The following is a 20,011-nucleotide window of genomic DNA, read 5'->3' on the forward strand; positions in this document are numbered from 1 at the left end:
TAGTGGTTACCCCATTGAGGACGAAGAATGGATATTGAGATTTGCAAGCCTGAAGATGCAACTCCGTGTTCTGTCTCATAGTCGACATTTAACTGCCTCATCTTGCTTAATAGTTGCTTAGTGTTTGTTGAATGAATGAAAAGTTAAACTAGGACCTGGGTATTTAAATCGGTTTGTAGAGTGTTTGCTTAGCATGGGTTAGGTCCAGAATTTGAACCCCAGCGCCACATTAAAACCAGGCATTGGTTTTACTCTTACTCTTACTGCAGTTTTTTGAGAGGTATAAGCAAGAAGAGCAGATGTTCAAGGCCATCTTTGTTATGTAAGAAGCTCAAGGCAAACCTAGACTACCAATGGAGACCCTGTCCTAAAAAAACTAAAGGACAAACTAGTCTGAACCATTTTTATTCAGTGTCTGGAGCTTAGTGAAGCCTATTTGTGTTTGACAGGGACCTTGGGTTGCTTTGGTAATACACTGGTGCTTTCAGAAGTGATCATGTCTCTAAGGCTTTGAAGTCAGACATAGAGTTGACTTCTGCTTGCTGTACATTAAACTTTGTCCTCTTCCTCCTCACCCTTCTCTCCCCTGTTTCTGAAACAAGGTCTCACTATGTAGACCAGCCTGACCTCAAACTTAGAAAGTTCTGCCTGCCTGTCTTCTGCCTAGGATTATAGACATGTGCCACTACACTGGTTTACTAATCATTTCTATTGCATTTTACAGTGTATTTAGAACATATAAACTTAAAGGTTTCTTAAAGGTTTCTTTGTGTGTATCACGTGCATGTGGATGTCCACAGAGGCCAGAAGATGGCATCTAATTGCTTGGAACTGGAGGTAAAAGCAGTTATAAACTGCATGATATGGGTGCTGGGAACTGAACTCTAGTCTTTGGGAAGAGCAGCAAGCATTCTTATCTTCTGAGCCATCTTCAGCACTAGAACAGAAATTTAAATACCAGCAATTAATATGAAACAAATGAGACATGGAAGGTCTCTTTTTTCCTGCCTGGCCCACATAAGACTTCACTTCAAAAAAACTAAAAAGTACTGTACTCAGAAGCCCCAAAACTCCCTTTGTTGGCTAGAATGGTCTTCAGTTCCTTACAGACCTGCCTTTCAAGTCTAGAGTCTGGGGATTATGAGGATGAGCCATAATAGTGGGCTCAAATTAAAAAAAAAAAAAGTTAAATTTGTTTTTAATTTATTTGTGTGGGTATTTTGCTTGCATGCATGTCTCTACCAAAGTTTGCCTGGTATATGTATAAGCTAGAAGAACGCTCTGGGTCATCTGGAATTAGCATGGTTTTGAGCTGCCATGTGAGTGCTGGGAATCAAACCTGGATACTCTGGAAAAGCAGCCATGCACTCAAGTGCTGAGCCATCCCTCCAGCTCTATCAAAGGTTTTACAATTAATTCATACTTTCTTTGTCATGAAACTACTTCCTGTCTTTACCATTGGCTTGCCTTTTTAAAAATGATTTATTTATTTTTACTTTATGTGCATTGTTTAATCTGCATGTATGTCTCTGTGAGGGTGTTGGATCCTTTGGTACTGTAGTTACAATTGTGAGCTGTCATGTGGATGCTGGGAATTGAACCTGGGTCCTTTGGAAGAACAGTGAGTACTCTTAACTACTGAGCCATCTCTCCAGCCTGGTTAGTCTTTTGTGTGGGTGTTTATGGGTGCTTTTCCTGCATGTATGTCTGTGTACTCCATACATGACTGGTATCCTCAGACCTGGAGAGGTCATGGGATCTCCAACTGGAGTTACAGACATTTCTGAACTGCCATTTGGGTACTGGTAAGAGCGTTTAGTCATAATTGCTAAGCCATCTCTTTAGCATTTATGATCTGCCTTTAAGTATGTACATGTATTATTTTTATGATTGTTTATGGTGGAGAATGAACTTTATGCACCTAAAATGTGGTATAGTGCCATTACTTAGTAGGTACCAGGAACTAATGTAGTGTGGCTTTCTCTCCAGCATTAGCTGTACCAGGTTTTGAATCTGTGTCTTTCTTTATCTTGCAGTATGTTCATGCGGATGCTCCTACCAATAAAACACTGGCTGGATTGGTGGTGCAGCTTCTACAGTTCCAAGAAGATGCCTTTGGGAAGCATGTCACCAACCCAGCTTTCACCAAACTACCTGTAAGTGCATGAACTTGGTAGCATCTTCAGTTTCAGTACTTTTAGGTGTCACTTATAGTTGTTGATTTCCTTACTGTTGCCAGGGAGTATAGGGGTAGAGGGAACAACTTGTACAGACAACTCACAAAGCCCAAGGCTGTCCTGGAGCCGTCTGTATTACAGGCAGGCTGTGAACTGTTCCTTTCATCTTCACTTCTTGAGCTGGGGTTACAGGCTGTGCTGTTATTTTCAGCTTAGTGGTAGAATTCTTGTGGGCTCTACCATTTAATGTCTTTTATATTCTGCAGCAATCACCAAGAAGTAATATTTTTCTGTTATGGTTGCTCTCTGCTGTGCTGTCTATACTGATACTTGTCTGTTAGAGTAGTGTGTGTGTGTGTGTGTGTGTTAATTGAAATTTTACATTTATTTACTTGTGTGTGCTTGTATGTGTTTGGACACATGCCTGCCATAAAAGCATGAGGCCAGGCCAACTCCCAGGAGTCGTATTTTTCCACCACATGGGGCACAGGGAACAAAGTCAAGTCATCAGGCTTGGTAGCAAGCACCTTGAGTTGCTACCTTCTCTGCCACATGAAGTATGTAAATGAATTTCTACAGAAGAAAACAGTGAACAAGATGAGTGTTCTTAGCAATCAGATAACTGTAGTATTCTAGTAGAGAGCCATGGCAGAAACACGCTTGTACAGAATTGGAGACTGGCTTCTTTCTGGTTTTTGAGCCTAGGGCCTTGTGCATATACTTCTAAAATTATATCAAGGAACAGTGAGGTGTCTGAGCAAATGAAAGCACGTGCTCCTCCACCTGAGAACCAGAATTCCAGCTCTGAACCTGCATGGTGAAAGACAAGAACACGCTCTCTTAAATCATCCTCTTATGTTTGCTCTTGTGCTGTATCGCTTGTGTTCCCTACCACAAAATAAGTAAATACAGTGGTTTGTTTTTCAGATTTCTCAATGTTACTAGGCCTTGCTATCCTGGACTCACTTTGTAGACCAGGCTGGCCTGCAACTCACAGAGCTCCACCTGCCTCTGCCTCCCAAGTGCTGAAATTAAAGTCATGCAGTATCATTTCCAGCTAATAAATACAAATTTTATCAATTAAATTTTTTTTCTTTCTTTTGGTTTGTTCAGTTGTTTTGGGTTTTTTTGGGGGGACAGTTTCTCTGTATAGCCTTGGCTATCATGTAATGTACTGTTGTCCAGGCTGGCCATAAGTTCAACATAATGCCTTTGTCTCTGCCTCTTAAGTATTGAAATTAAAATTGTGTGTCACCAGGGCTGGAGAGATGGATAGTGATTAAGAGCAGTGGCTGCTCTTCCAGAGGTCCTGGGCTCAATTCCCTGCAACTGTATGGTGGCTCACAACCATCTCTTCTGGTGTGTCTGAAGACAGTGACAGTGTACTCATATATGAAATAATCTTAAAAAAATTGTCACCATGCCCAGTTAATAAATATTCTTAAATGACTATTAATTTTTATTTATGTATGTGTGTGCTTCTATGTGTGGTATGCACATAGTTCATGTGCATATATGCAGGCAAAATGCCATATACATAAAATAAATCTAAAATATATATAGCAACATAATATTTAGTGTAGTTTATCAAATGTTACATAATTTAGAGTAACATCTGTGCATATATAAAATACTTTTTGTTTCTGAGACAGTCTCCAGCTCTGTCTGTTCTAGAATAAAGCTTTTTACTTGGTTTTGTTTTTTTAAAGTCTGGTATAAAGATACGCACCTTTATCTTTAGTCCAAGCACTCGGGAGGCTGAGACAGTTGGATCTCTGAATTGAGGGCCGGCTTGGTCGCTGTAGTGAGCTCCAGGACAGCCAGAGCTACAGTGAGACCCTGTCTTAGAAACAAAAACAAAGCAGATATTTATTTTTAAAATATGATTCTCATTCTTTTGTTATTCCTAATTCTGAATATCTAAGTGTCATCACCCAAAAATGACAGTATAGGGTGCTTTGGACATGGGATTTTAACTCCTGGGAACTAAGCCATTATTTACTAAGGGTTGGCTGATTACAGGAGAATATTTTTAGTCATAAACCGTAATTAAAAATAATTCATGGCTGAGGACCAGACAACCAGATGTGTTTCTTTTCCTCTCAAAATTTTCATTTTCTCAAATGGAAGATGTTTCTGGTTTGGGATTCTGTTAAAGGGAATTGCATGAGGAGGACAGTTAACAGCATTGATACTTTTTGTTTTGTTTTTATTTTTTTGAGACAGTTTCTGTTTTTTAGCTCTGGCTGTCTTAGAACTCACTCTGAATCAGGCTGGCCTCAGATTTTCTTGCCTCTGCCTTGAGTGCTGGATTAAAGGTGTGCATCATCACTAGATCCCCCCTTGCCAACTATTTTTTTACTTTTAAAGACTTTTAAAAATTCTTAATTATTTTGTATATCTGTAACTCTGAGTGTAGGTTTGTGTGCTTGGTTGCAGGCTTTGTGGAAGTCAGGAGAGCCTGAGACCTCTAGAATTAGCGTTTTAGATAGTTGTGAGTTGCCACTTTCGTGTTAGTAACCTCAAGTGCTGAGCCATCTTTCCAGCCTAGTAAATGTGATTTGATTTTATTTGTTCATTTATTTACTTTTGGCTATTTGAAATAGGATTTCTCACTGCCCAGCTGTAAATATAATTTTAAAGCTGAAAAACCCCCTTCCTTTTAGCTTGTTGTGGCAGCTCATTCCTCTGTCTCTTCAGTACTTAGGAGATGGAGGCAGAGAGGTTAAAGTTGAAAGTCAGTCTTGGCCACATTGCTCATTTGAGACCAGCATGAACTACACGAGAGCCTATTTTTAGAAAACAGAAGCTGGGCATTGGTGGCACACGCCTTTAATTCTAGCACTTGGGAAGCAGAGGCAGGCGAGTTTCTAAGTTTTGGGCCAGTGTGGTCTACAGAGTGAGTTCCAGGGCTACACAGAGAAGAAACCCTGTTTCAAAAAAATAAATATGATAAAAGTAAAAATAGCACTGTGAGCTAGACCTTGTGGTGTAAGTATATAATCCAGGTTCCTAGGAGGCTGAAGTAAAAGTTTTTAAGTCTTCCTTGGACTACAGAATGACCTTAAGATTAGCCAAGGTATCTAAAAACCAGACTTAAAAAGGAGGCCTGGCAGTACAGTTAGTTGACTGGTAGAACACTTCTTGCAGATAGGAGGCTTTACATTTCAAGTATAACATGATGTTATTGAAACTTTTTCTTATTCTCTTGTGCAATTTATGGTTTGTAGGCAAAATGTTTCATGGATTTCAAAGCTGGAGGCACCTTGTGTCACATTCTTGGGGCTGCTTACAAGTACAAAAACGAACAGGGGTGGTAAGTTTTTAATTCATTTTCCTGTTTTGATGGTACTTGGTATGAGATCATATTCTTTTTTATGTAGAGGGTTCTGTCAGAATATTGGTGTTAATGGCAAGGTAAGGCTTTTTTTTTTTTTTTAATTTTTCACTATTTCACTTTTTTTTTTCTTTCTTTTTTTTTGGGGGTGGTGGGGGGTGGGGGGTGGTTTCAAGACAGGGTTTCTCTGTGTAGTCCTGGAACTCACTCTGTAGACCAGGCTGGCCTCGAACTCAGAAATCCGCCTGCCTCTGCCTCCCAAGTGCTGGGATTAAAGGTATGCACCACCACTGCCCAGCGACTATTTCACTTTATAAAAGACTTTTTCCTCAAGATTGTAGTTTCAGTCAGGTGTGGTGGTAGGAACCTCTTTCATCCCAACACTTGAGGCAGAGGCAGGCAGATCTCTTTGAGTCTGTAACAACCCCCTCAGTAAACATCCAAAACTAAATGGTTTTTATTAGAGAAATAGTATGTTTCGTTTTTTTTGGGTAGTTTTGTTGTTTACTTTTTGTTGTTGTTTTGAAATGGGGTCTCTAGTAAAGTTGTCCTAAAACCTACTATGTAGACCAGACTGGTTGGTTGAGTGGGAATCCTTGGTAATTTAATTGTGTATTTGTGAAGAGGTTGTACAACTAATTTTTAGAATTGCAGTGCTAAGAGTTTTATCTTTCTGGATGTGGCAAAATTTCTTAGTAACTTGGTTTTCTTCTGAAGGATAGAGTTAACTTCTTTTTAAAAAAAAAAAAAATCTTGGACTGGAGAGATGACTCAGGTTAAGAGCACTGACTACTCTGCCAGAAGTCCTGAGTTCAATTCCCAGCAACCACATGATGGCTCACAACCATCTGTAATGGGATCTGATGCCCTCTTCTGGTGTGTCTGAAGACACCTATAGTGTACTCAAATAAATAAAATAAATAAATCTTTTTTTAAAAAATCTTACCTTGGGGTTGGGGATTTAGCTCAGTGGTAGAAGGCCCTGGGTTTGGTCCTCAGGTCTTGAGGGTAGGGGGATGGGCTGGGGAGGGGATCTTACCTTAAAAGTTTTATGACGTTTTTTTTTGGTTGGAGCGATGACTCAGCAGTTAAGAGCACCGAGTGCTCTTCGAGAGGTCCTGAGTTCAATTCCCAGTAACCACATGGGGACTCACAGCCATCTATTAATGGGATCTGATGCCCTCTTGTGGTGGGTCTGAAGACAGCGACAGTGTACTCACATACATATAATAAATGACCTGGCATGCAGGTGTAGTGCAGATAGAACACTTAGATACATAAAGTAAATGTTTAAAAAGTTGTATTACGTTTTTATATATTTACATGTGAGCATGTGCCTGCATTTGTGGAAGGCAGAAGACAATCTGTGGGAGTCAGTTCTCTTCCACCACATGGGTTTCAGGGATTGAACTCTGTGTTTTGATTTTGGATTCTTAGGAAATGGATACAGTTGAAGACTGAGTGCTGGTGTATGAGGTTGAGGAGTTTGTCTGACACAGAGTGTTTCAGGATAAAGCCCTGGCTGACCTGAAACTCCTCCCTATATGCACCAGCCTGGCTTGAAACAAAAGAAACATGCCCACTACTGCCTCCAGAGTGCTGGCATTATGCTGCCATACCCTGCCAGTGCTGGCTTTTTATTATCAAACTCTAGGTAGCTTTCATGGTATGATTTTGTTTTTCTTGGGTGAGTCTTCCATGCTGCTTACCCTTTGTAGGTAGTTCCACATCTGGGCTATTGTAAATAGGATTGAAGTAAAAGTGAGTGCCGCTATTGTCTTGACATATATACCCGGTATACTGGGCATATACCCAGTAATGACATATGTATAGCTTGCTGTATGTTTATTTTTAATTTTTCGAGGAGCTATACCATCCTGGTTGTTGGTTTGTTTTTTGTTTTGTTTTGTCAACATGATACAAGCTAGAGTTATCTGAAAAGAGGGAACCTTCCTTGAGAAAACACCTCTTTTATTGGCCTATAGTAAGCCTGTAGGGCTTTCTATTTTTTTCTTTTTCTTTTATTGATGTGGAAAGTCCCAGTTCACTTGGGGGCATTCCAGAGGTGGCAAACAAACAAGCAAACAAACAAACAAAAAAGGAAAGCAAACTAAATAAGGCACAGGGAATAAGCCATGGCCTCATCTTCAGTTTCTCCATTGGCTTCCCTGCTGATGCACTCTAACCTTGGACCAAGCTAAAACACACACTACTTGAACTCATTGTATCCATTTCTCTTGACTGCTGAGGACTCATCATGCTAGGGTCTTAAGCATGCTTACCTCGTGCTCTACTGCTAAGTCACACCTCCTCCCCTCTCTGCTTAAAAAATACATTTTTAAAGCTGCTAGTCTAACACATACTTTGTAGGCTATGCTGGCATTGAACTTAAACCACTGTGGCACAGTCTTCAAAAGTTGGGATGGAGTCCTGAGCTACCAGGTTCAGCCTCATTCTGTTTCTCAAGTATCCCATTATTTTTTTCTCTTTTATAATCTTCATAACTAAGATGATCAGGTTTCATTCTGTTGCTTTGTGTCTTTGTTACCCATTATATTGCTGTGAAGAGACACTGTGACTAAGGCAGCCCTTATAAAGAAAACATTTTGTTTGTTTGTTGTTTTTCGAGACAGGGTTTCTCTGTGTAGCCCTGGTTGTCCTGGAACTCACTCTGTAGACCAGGCTGGCTTCAACTCAGAAGTACGCCTGCCTCTGCCTCTCAAGTGCTGGGATTAAAGGCGTGTACCAAAGAAAACATTTAAATGGGGGCTTGCATGTTTATCATGGGAAGTAAACAGGCTTGGTGCTAGAGTAGTCTAGCTGAGAGCCTTACATCCTGATTCTCAGGCAGCTGGTGCAGAGAGTCACTGGGCCTGGTATAGTCTTTTGAAACCTTAAAACTTACACCCAATGGCACACCCTCTTCGACAAAGTCATTCACTAGCTGGGGGCCAAGAATTCAAACATAGCCTATGGGGGCTAGTCTTGTTCAGCCACCATACTGTTGTTAAATACTCTAGCCAGATGGATTTAGGTTGGAAAAGGCTTGTTTGGTATACACTTCTAGGTCACAGCCTTTCACTGAGGGAAGTCAGGGCAGGAACTGAAGGCTGCTTCTCACAGACATTGCCACAAGGCTAATCTTATTTGGGCTTCTTCTGAATTGAGATTTTCTTAAATGACTCTAGGCTGTCAGGTGAACAGCTGATACAGACTCAGACAGATGAGATGATGTCTCATGGCAGTTTTGAGCCCTGTTTCCTGACGGATCGGGATATTAAGCTTTTTGCATGTTGGCCGTTTGTATGATCTTTCCATTTGGGTCTTTTCAATGGACTCTTTATACTAACCTTATCAGATATTCAGTCTGTATTTTTACAAAAGTGCTCAGAGATGTCTGTCAGGGTTCTGATTTATAATCGCAGCACATGGAGGACAAGGTGAGATGATCAGGATTGGCCAGATGGTGATTTTGAGGCCAGCTTGGAACATAAAAAATCCGTTTACAGAAAAATAGTTCTCAAGATTGTCATCATGTCTTTGGTGAGGAGTGGTCACCGCAACTTGTCTTTCTAGTACCAAGATAGTTTAGATCTTTTAAGTCTGGAGGAATGTATCTGCTAAATAGCATACATTAAATGCTGCTTTCTTACTTAATCTAGGCTGTAAAATACAACGTAACAAAGAGTCAAAACAACTTTCTTACTCTTTTTTTTTTTTTAGTCTTGTAATTATTTATGTACAGAAAACTTAATGTACATTTTTCAACCCAGTTTAGTGGTGAGTTCTTTAGCCTTAGCCTTTTTCCAGCGTGGCAATGCGAACTACAGACTTGGGACTCAGGACGTTAGAGTCCATCAGCAGGGAAGCCAGTGGAGGAGCTGAAGCTGAGACCAGGCTTATTCCCTGTGGCTGATGGAGCAGGGCCATTTGATGAAGCCTGTTAGATCTTTCGGGTTAGACGTCCTTTCCAGTGTTGAAGTTCTTGGGCCTTTTCTCGAACAAAGGATTGGCCACCTCTTTGGCCTCCTGTTTCTTGATGATGGCGGGGGCCAGGGCCACCTTCTCTTCCCCTTGGCCTTCTTTCCTTTGGGCATTTTGTAGGAGAGAGCAATTTTCTTATTTTTAAACTCATACCTTTGGCTGAAAGTAACTTTTTGGGTGCTTAAGCATGATGGATGTGTCTCTTTCCCTGTGCAGATCCCTGTTTCCAGGATGCGTCTCTAGATTTTTTTTCCACACTTTGTTTCCCTACATTAACCCACCCTTTGGATTTTAAGGTCTCATGTCTTAGCATTAACATTGGAAATTTACTGATTTTAATCTCCACCACCACTCATTCTTAGTGAATTTTGTTTGTTTGCCTTATAAAGTCTGACTGTAGAATCTTTCATCGATCTACTTTTACGGTAGCTGTTTCCTGGCATAAAAATGCTGTCTGTAAGAACTCTTTCATTATTGTTTCCTGCAGTAACTTTTCAGATAGATGGAATTTGCTGGAATTTAGAAAATAACTTTAACATGGTTTGTTGAAAATTACCATTTTAATTTTATTTTTTATTTATGTATATGTATTTATTTTGGGGTTATGTTTATAGGATCTCGGGGGGGGGTGTATATACATGTGAGTGTAGGTGTCGATAGAGGCCTGAGGAGAGCAGCAGATCCTTTGGAGCTGGAGTTATAGGCAGTTGGGAGTCACCTGATGTGGGAGTGGAAGCAGTCCTAAGAGATTAGCATACAGCATAGCTTTCATCTTCCTTTGCAGAGTTGTGAACTGTTTTTTTTCTCTGACTTCCACCATGTGCTGTGGCGTCCATTTGTGTGTGTCATATTTTCTGTCTTGTAAAATAACTAAAATTCCTTTTTTTCCCCCTGAGATAGGGTTTTTTGTTCTTGGTTTTGATTTTTGTAGTGTTAGCTGGCCTGAAACTCACAGAGATTCACTTGCCCCTACCTCCTTAGTACTGTGATTAAAGGTGTGCACCACCATGCCCAGCAACACAGTAACTAAAATCCTTTTGTATATATTCATGAGTGACCAGGTCAGCTCAGTCAGTTCAACAGGTTCTCCAGCGCAGGAGTGAGGATTAAAAACAAAAAAGACAATTAGACAAGATTGTAGCATGACCCCAGTCAGTTCTGAGGCTGAGGCGGATTTATTTTTTTTCCCAATCTGCTTTTATACCATTAGATGCAAGTAATAAGGTCAAGCAGTACAATAAACACAAATATTTGAGGAACAAGCAAGGTAATAAACAAAGTCATTTGATCACTCCTGTGATCACTGTTTCTAGGGGCTTATCAGGATGACCAAGATATCTGAACCTACTTCCCAGTCCTAGCTGAAAGTCATATTCATGAGAAGCCTACTTCTTGATTCTAGCCTAAAATTAGATTCCTGCCTGTAATTAACTTCCTCATCCTGGCCCAATGTCAGATTCCTGGGCCCCAAAAGCTCTCCACATCTGGCAGAGGCATCATCCATGTAGGAGGACAACTTTTGGAGGCAGTTCCCTTTCCATGAGGCACTAAGATGGAGCTCCGGTTGTCAGTCTTACAGCTTCTCAGCATCTTTACTGCCATTTGCCAGCCGTAAACAATATGGCTTTTTAAAAAATTAAAAAAATTTTTAAAAATGTGTGTATTTTGAGTAAACTTTTCCATGTTTGCATATGTGATTCCCTGTCATTAAATCTGTGGAATACCATTACTTTCCATTTCTCCCCTTGTAATGGTTGGGGTTGAAGAATCCAATCCCTTTTATATGCTAGGCATGCATTCTATCACAAACTGTGTCCCCAGCTTTGTGAACTACTTTTCTATATCATGTATAGATATATCTTAGGCTGAAGGAAAATAGGAATTCATGACATTGGTACTTTGTTTTGACTGGGATGTGTCTTTTTTTTTTTTTTTTAAAGAATTGTTTATTTATTTTATGCATATGAGTACACTATAGCTGTCTCAGACACGTCGGAGCCCATTACAGATGGTTGTGAGCCACCATGTGGTTGCTGGGAATTGAACTCAGGACCTCTGGAAGAGCAGTCAGTGCTCTTAACCACTGAGCCATCTCTCCAGCCCTGGGATGTGTCTTTAAAGAAAATGTAACCAATTTTTAATGTGTGTCTGTGTGTAGGTCAGAGGACAACTTAGGAATCTGTTCTTTTCTTCCACTGTGGATTCTGTGGATGAGTCATCTTTGGGCTAGATTAGTTTCTAAGTCTTTTAAATTCATTTAAGTTAAATTCCACAATCAAATTTCCACTTGCTTAAGACTGAAGAGTAAAGAAAAAGTAAAGAAACTTATTAAAGCTTTTTTCTCTGTTAGGCGGAGATTTGATCTTCAGAATCCATCCCGAATGGATCGTAATGTTGAAATGTTCATGAACATTGAGAAAACATTGGTACAGGTAAGTTGGAGACTTAGGCCTTGTTGTTCCCGTCCCACCCCCTCCTTTGCCTCAGTCTTTCCTCTTTCCCTTCTATCATGTTGTAGATAGGGCTTCTTTAGTCCCAGGTCGGCCTAACAATTCTGCCTCAGTAGCCCCTATTCCTAACTTTAGATCTATAAGTCACTTTAATATACTTCCACTTTTAATTCTAAGACTGTCTTTATTAGATTGCAAAAGATAAAGGGGGGATTTTGTTGAAATACATAATTTTATTGTTTTTATTTGTATTGGGATTAGAGCTATAATTGATCTGGTCATTTAAGACAGATAAGTATCATACCAAAATTTTTCTTTTCTTACTTTTGAGACAGTGTCTCCTTTAGGCCTGACTTTCCTGAAACTCACTATATAAACTAGAACTAGGCTGACTTAGAACTTACTATGTAGATCAGGCTGCCTTTGAACTCAAAGAGATTCTTCTTTCTGCTGGATTAAAGGCATATGTGATATTTCTCTTTATTTACTTCATTTGTTATTACTGTTTATTTATATGAGTACACTGTAGCCATCTTCAGACACACCCCAGAAGAGGGCATCAGATCCTAGTATAGATGGTTGTGAGCCACCATGTGGTTGCTGGGAATTGAACTCAGGACCTTCTGAAGAGTCAGTGATCTTAACTGCTGAGCCATCTCTCTAGCCCCTTCATTTATTATTTGAATCATTTTTCTCACTTTGAAGCCCTGGAGTGCGTGGAGCCATAGAGCATTGGACTCCTTGTCTCTGCCTCCCAAGTGCTGAGGGGAAATCGGTGCATACACTGCCACAGCCTGTCATTGTGTTCTTCCTTGTGCTGTACGCACTCTTCATGATGTTGACTTTATTATGGAGTCACTTTCTTTGCATTTGCTCCCTGGTTGTATAATAAATACCTACTGTTTCTCCCTCAGCTGGATCATAATTTGAATGTAAGAATGGTTAAATTTCTGTTTCTGAGATTTTGGTTTCGTTTTTTCCTTTTTCTGACGGGGAGTGGTTTTATGGTGCTGAGGATGGAACCTAGAGCATGAGCTAGGCAAGAACTGTACCATTGGTAGAGGTTTCCACCTCATGCTTTGCTGGTGTTGCTGGAGTTGTTTGTTTGTTTTGATTTGGAGACAGTTTGTGTAGTCCTGGCTGTCCTGGAACTCACTCTGTAGACTAGGTTGGCTTTGAACTCAGATCTGCCTGCCTCTGCCTCCCAGTTGCTGGGATTAAAGGCGTGTGCTACCACTGCTCGGTTTGAAATTAATTATTTTTATGTCTCTACACAATGTGTAATTATGGGCGCATGTGCCATGGCATGTGTGTAGAGGGGAGAGAATAGCTGGTGGAGTAAGTTCTTTCTCCCCTCTCTTGTGTAGTGCTGGGGATTGAACTCAGGTTCATGGGCTTGCGCAGTGGGCATTTTCATCACACCAGACTAGCTCTGATTAAAAAGTCTTAGTTTATGTATGAGTGTTGTCTGTGTGTCTGTGTATCATGTATGTGCAGTGCATACAGAGGTCAGAAGATGGCACCAATTCCCTGTAACTGGAATGATCTGCCATGTGGGTACTGACAGTTGACCTTGAGTCTCTGTAAGAACATCTGGTACTCTTAACCATTGAGATGTTTCCTTACCTCACCTTTTTGAGAAAGAATCTCTCACTGAACCTGGACCATAGCCGTTTTGGTTAGTGAATGGCAGAAAAGCTTCTGGGATGATAGCTTGTCTATTACACATTGGAGACATCAGTTTGGACTACAGATGTGTGCCATCACTCTCAGCTTCTGTGTGAACACAGGATATTCAGAACCAACTCCTTATGCTTATTCTGCACTTACAGAAACATCTCCCCGACCGACTGACCGACCAACCAACCTACCTTCCTTCCTTCCTTCCTTCCTTTATTGTGGCATGAGAGTTGAGATAGGGTCTCACTATACAGTTCCAGCTGTCTTGGAACTCAAAAGAGATCAGCCTTCCTCAGCTTTCTGAATGCCAGGATTAAAGGTCTACTGTTCTGACCTTGCTGTATTTTAACAATAACTTCATTCAAATGATTATCAACAGTCAGAGTCTAGCTGCAGAAGGGATCTGGGGATGATTTTAAGTAGCCTGCTGAGCCATCTAGGTTTTATTTTGAGATAAGACTATCATATTGTGTATCAAAAGATGTCTTTCAAGCCAGGCACAGGAATACACACTTTGAATCTCAGCAGTCAAGGAGGTAGAGGTAAGTGGATCTTTGAGTTTGAGGTCAGCCCTGGTCTACAGAGAGATCCGTGGCTACAGAGAATCCTGACTCACCACACCCCTAACCCCCACCCCACTCCCAACTCCCCCCAAAAACCAAATAGGTTGTTTTCCTATGTTAAGAAATGTAGGTTTAAATATCAACTTTAGCCATTAAGATAATGAATGGTCACAGGCCCATGACCTGTGAGGTGGCTCAGTGGGTAAAGGTACTTGATAGCCTACATGGCAGGAGAGAATGACTTCATATGCTTGTCTAATGACTACATGTATGCCATGGTGTACACATCTCCACATACAATTAAAATAAATAATCTATAACAATGGTGAACAGTTAGTGGACATCATTTCAAGGCCATTTGAGTTTCAAAGTCTGTCTTTGTTTTCTCAGAACAACTGTCTGACTAGACCCAACATCTACCTCATTCCAGACATTGATTTGAAGTTGGCTAACAAGTTAAAAGATATCATCAAACGGCATCAGGTAATAGGCATGACTGCTTTAGTGTGGTGGTAATACGCCTTTAATAAATGCCAAAACTCTGCACTTTATATGTGTCTGTTTTGAAGGAAGGATTTCTCGGAGTTCTTGAGTACATTAAAACGTTCATTGGGATGAGTTTATGATAGCCTTAGATTTTGCTTATATAGTAAAAAGTGGCCAATATAATCTCTTTACTCAGAGTGTTTGAAGTCCTGTTAGTCTGCTCTCTCCCACCCTCACCCTTCAACATCTAGTTGTATTTTTTATGTATATCCTTTTTGTAAGATGAGTGGAAACAACTTTGGTTTCTAGGTGAGCATGATAGTGCATGCCTGTAGGTATTAGAGGGTCCTTGAGAGGCTACTGAGGCGGTGTAGCAAGACTTTCAATATGAACAAACCGCTGTTCCCTGCAGTTGGTGCTTTGATTATCTTATTTTATTTCAAACAGATATTTTTGTTGTTGTTTACTGATTGTTTTCCAAGGATACTCTTGAAAGAGATCTAGATTTTCTAGTTGGTTTCATAAAGTCTTCTAGGTGCTGCTGGAGTTGACAACTAGGACTTCACATAATGCTTGCCTCTTGTATTGAGCTTTGACTTGCTCTAGCTCTGGTGTCATAGTATTGTAGGGACTCACTAATAATAATACTGTTCTTGAATACAACTTCACTGGAACATTTTAAATGAGTTAATGGCTAACACTGAATCAGTCAATCAGTCAATTTGAGGCAGGGTTTTGCTATGTAGTTCTGGTTGGCTTGGGATTCATTGTGTAGAACAGATTGGCATTAAGCTCACTGAAATCTGTCTGCCTCTGGAGTACTAGGATAATAAAAGGCTTGTGTCATTGAGCTAGACTTGTTACTTTATTTGAAATGTTTGTATATGAGAGTACCAGTAGAGACTAGAAGAGGGCATCAGGTTTTCTGGAACTGCTCATGCAAGGATGCTGGGAACCAAGGTCTTTTGCAGCAGCAGAGGGCGCTCTTAACCTCTGAGGCATCTTACTTGCCTGACAAAATTCTTAAGAGAACCATTAATTTATTACTCCCTTTTAGGGCTGCAGAGATGGCTCAGTGGTTAAGAGCACTTGTTGCTATTGTAAAGGTCTGGGTTCAGTTCTCTGTAGCCCCACAGTAGCTCTCATTCTGGTTCATCTGAAAGTCTCTTCTGACTTCTATAGGCTTCAGGAACATGTAGTGGAAAGACAAATACAGGCAAAACATTCATGGACATAAAATAAATAAATCTTTTTAAAATACTGTGATGCTAGAAAGATTACCCTGGGTAAGAGTTCTAACTGTTCTTTCAAAAGATGCCAGTTTGATTTCCAGCACTCACGACAGTTCATAACCTTTTGCTTCTTCAGTTTTTGGGGATCCAAAACCTCTTCTGGACTTCCTGGGCATGTACAACCATACACTGGCAAAACACCGATAAACATAAAATTTATTACTCTACTTCACAGATGATATGCATAGAATGACTTGCTATATCATCTGAGTAGTAGATCATAGAGCTGAGGTTGGAATGCAGTAGTGACAGGCTTCCTGGCCAAGCTTTTAAGTACACTGTTGGACATTGGCTCACACTTACTAGCTATGGAGACTCCTTTCCACCTTTCTGATAGCCGTTCAGAAATGTATTCTGATAATCAAGTGAGTCTGAAGTCTTTACTTAGGAGGCAGATAACTGTTTTAGGTAGTTCTAATTTTTTTATATTTTCGTTTTCTACAGATAAAGTGGCATTATGTTTATTGGTTTGGAATAATGAGTAAATATTCATTTTTCAAGAAGAAATGTAGAGGATGCCTTGAGTTGCTACTTAAAATTGAATACTTGACTTTTCTTGTTTGTGTGGTATCAAGAATGAGCCGTTGTTAGTCTAAATGGCTTTGAGGGTTTTTGTTTTTAAGATATATTTAGTAGTCTTTGATCTAGTTATATTTTACCCTTAATTTTCTTAGCAGTGTTCCAACATTGACATAAAGTGACAGCGAAGATGTACACTGTGGTTGATTCAAGGGTCTCATCTGTTTTTGATGTAGCCCCAGTTTCTGTGCCAGACTTGATGTCAGCTAATGATGAATGGTGATTGGTGCCGGACAGCTAAGGCAAGAGGGCGGAGAGCTGGAAACCAGCTACATACTGGAGACTTGGGGGGTTGTTTTTGTTTTGTTTGATTTTATGAGACAGTCTCAAGTAGCTTAGACTAGCTTTAAAGTTATGGCCTTCAATTCTCTAGCCTTCTGTTTTCCTAAGTTCTTAGGTTCGAGGTCTGGCTAAAACTGTATATTTTTTTTCCGAGGTGAACGCACTTTAGTTTACTCTTACATTGTTGCGTTCCCATGCTCATTGTTTATGATGGTTGTGGAATAATTTTGAGAACTTGAGGCATGCTTATTGATGGTAAAGGGACAACATTTTGAGTGCTAACATACTCAGTAAGTTCAATGTTTAGAGAAGTTTTTGGTTTGGGATTAATGATAGTTGATAAAGATATACAAATATTCTCAAATCTTTTTGAAAAACTCAGACCTTTGAAACACTTGATAAAGAATATTCCATCCTTAATTGTATATCTAGAAACACTATTTTCTATTGTTATTCCTTTGCTTGACAAAAAAATTTTTAAGATGCTTTTATTTTTCTTAGAGAATTTGCATCTACATCTAATGATTTGCTTGCCATGTGCCTTATTTTTATGTTACTTTTTTATTTGCTTTGCAGGGTACATTTACTGATGAGAAGTCAAAAGCTTCCCACCATATTTATCCATATCCTTCCTCACAAGAGGATGGTAAGTTAGCTGTTGGTTATAAACTCTTTAACACATACATTGTCCCTTAGGGTATAAATAATGTACCCTTCTTCTAAAACACGTCTAAATAACGTAGAGTTCTTTGTTTTATTTAATGTATCACTTGGCTGGGTGTGTTAGTCGCGATTAGATCACTTGATTCTTTTAGAAAGTGAACTTAACCTGTGCCGCTCAGTATTCTAACAGTTTAGCACCCATTTTACACTAACTGTTGATGATTGCTGTGAACTGCTAAACATACAGGGATATCTGAGGCAGGTGATTATTGACTGTCACAGAGTTCAGTAAACTATCTAAATTGAGGCAGGGTTCCATATACCCCAGACTGGCCTTGAACTTTCTATGTTGGCAAAACTACCTTAAACTTGAGACCTTTATGCCCTCAGCTCTCAATTGTTGAGAGTATGGGCTGTTGGGTATAGGACTAGGACCCATTACCCACTGAGCTACATTCCCAGCTGTTCTTTCTCCTTGACACACCCCCCACCTGTTTTTTTCCTCTCTTGGTTTTTAAATTTGTTTGGTGTGTGATGTGTATACATGTGGGAGCCCTTGTGCCACAGTGAGCTTGTAGAGGCCAGAGGACAGTCAGCTCATGTGAAGTGTTTTTATGTGTATAGGGTTTGTGATTCAAATTGAAGTCAGTTGCATTGGCAAGAGGATGGACTGGCTGAGACATCTCATTGGCCCGAATGTTTCCAGCCTTGAATATGCACCCTAACATTAAAGTGGTGGGATTTTTTTTTCTCTATTATTAGTGTAAGGATCTCACAATGTAGCTCATGCCAGCTTTGAATTGAAATTATTCTGCCTCAACCTTCCAAATGCTGCTGCTTTGTAGGGTTATTGGTCCGCTCAAAGTATTCATAAATCCCTTAGACTTACTCACTTTTGTTTTGTTTCTCTCCCTTTGATTTGGTACTTCAAGTGATTTATCATTAGCTTCTCTCATTTTGTGTTTGAACACATCTGTTAATAAGTTAATTTGCTGGGCAGTGGTGGCACACACTTTTAACCTCAGCACTTTGGAGCACTTAAAAACTCTTGCAGAGGACCAGAGTTTGGGTCTCAGAAACTACAAGTATATCTCAGCTGTCTGTAACCATAGTTCCTGGCCATCTGACACCTTGTGTGATCTCTGGGCTCCTGCACATATGTTGTATACATATATGACACTTGGGAGCACACATACACATAATATTAAATATATATATTTTAATCCTAACTAAATTGAGGCCATATTTTGATGTTTTTCTTTTTTCAGAGGAATGGCTGAGGCCAGTGATGAGGAGAGACAAGCAAGTGCTGGTGCACTGGGGCTTCTACCCGGACAGGTAATTCTGACCTTGTGATTGTTCATGTTGGTCTTGATAATCGCATATGCCTACAGGCTGTGAGGATGAAATCTATTAGCATTCCCATCCCTTTGTTTTTTGAGACAGGGTTTCTCTGTGTATGCATGGCTGATCAGGCTGGCCTCGGACTCACAGAGATCTTCCTGTCTCTGCTTCTGCCTCCCAAGTGCTGGGATTAGAGGCATGTACTACCGCCACCCAGCTGAATTTCTGTGGGGAGCAGAAGGCAGCTATCATCCTTGTAGCCATCTTGAGCCATATACCTTGACAAGAGACTTGTTTATAATAGCCTACAACAGCTGAGCACACTCTGATAACATCTTGTTTTAGATACCCAGGATTTTCCCTTGGGTGTGTGAGACTTAAAGGTGTGTGACTTAAGGGCGTGACTTAGAGATTAAGAGACAAGACTTAAAGGCATGATTTAAGGGTGTGACTTAAAGGTATGGCTTAGAAGTGAGACATATAAAAGGCAAGAGGCAGACAGAAGAAATTATTAGACACTTGGAGTAGGCACTTGAGACAAGCAACTAGGGATTAGACACTTGCACCTGAGACTTGGGACTAGGAACTTGGTACTAGGAACTAGGGACTTGGAGAGAAGAGAGACTGAAGAATAAACGGGATTGAATCACACAGTCTTGGTCTCCATTCTTTGATTCTGTCCTCACTCTCTCTCTCTTGCTGAACCCCGACTGGCAGACTGGAGCAACTTGGGGCAGTGCGGGCTCTAACAATTTAGCCCCCAAGGCTTTTGGCAATTCGGGTTCCAATATTGATAGAGCGGTCCCCAACATTCTGGCCCCCAAGCGTGGGGTAGTGCAGTTCTCAACATTTTTGGCACTCAATGTGGGGCAGCGCGGGCTGCAACAAATTTCCACATTTCCATCTGTCTATTTTTTATTTAAAATTTATATGATTTATAAACCTCTTTACACAGGTTCTCACTATGTAGTCCTGACTCACCTGCAATTTACCACGCAGGCTAGACTGACGTCAAGCTCAATACAGCTATCTACTACTGTCTCCCCAGTGCTGGGGATTAAGAGCATTGCACCATCATGCCTGTTCCCTTTTTATGTTCTATCTGTCTGTCTCTGTCTCTGTCTCCTCCCCCTCCCTCCGTCCCCCTCCTCTGTCTGAGGATTGGGTGAGGGAT

General features: G+C 40.4%; 1 protein-coding gene across 3 annotated transcripts in view; it reads left to right on the forward strand.

Moving 5' to 3' along the window:
* Positions 1–20,011, forward strand: part of Smarcc1 (SWI/SNF related BAF chromatin remodeling complex subunit C1) — a 102,419-nt gene that overhangs the window by 1,262 nt on the left and 81,146 nt on the right. For all 3 annotated transcript variants that reach the window (XM_034483666.2, XM_034483668.2, XM_076917320.1), the window contains exons 2-7: positions 2,037–2,156; positions 5,408–5,493; positions 11,849–11,930; positions 14,582–14,674; positions 17,407–17,476; positions 18,762–18,831. In XM_034483666.2, coding sequence (XP_034339557.1) covers positions 2,037–2,156; positions 5,408–5,493; positions 11,849–11,930; positions 14,582–14,674; positions 17,407–17,476; positions 18,762–18,831 — 521 coding nt within the window. The remainder of the gene's footprint in view (positions 1–2,036; positions 2,157–5,407; positions 5,494–11,848; positions 11,931–14,581; positions 14,675–17,406; positions 17,477–18,761; positions 18,832–20,011) is intronic.

This window comes from Arvicanthis niloticus, chromosome 21, assembly GCF_011762505.2.
Source record: "Arvicanthis niloticus isolate mArvNil1 chromosome 21, mArvNil1.pat.X, whole genome shotgun sequence".
NCBI classification, from domain to species: Eukaryota; Metazoa; Chordata; class Mammalia; order Rodentia; family Muridae; genus Arvicanthis; species Arvicanthis niloticus.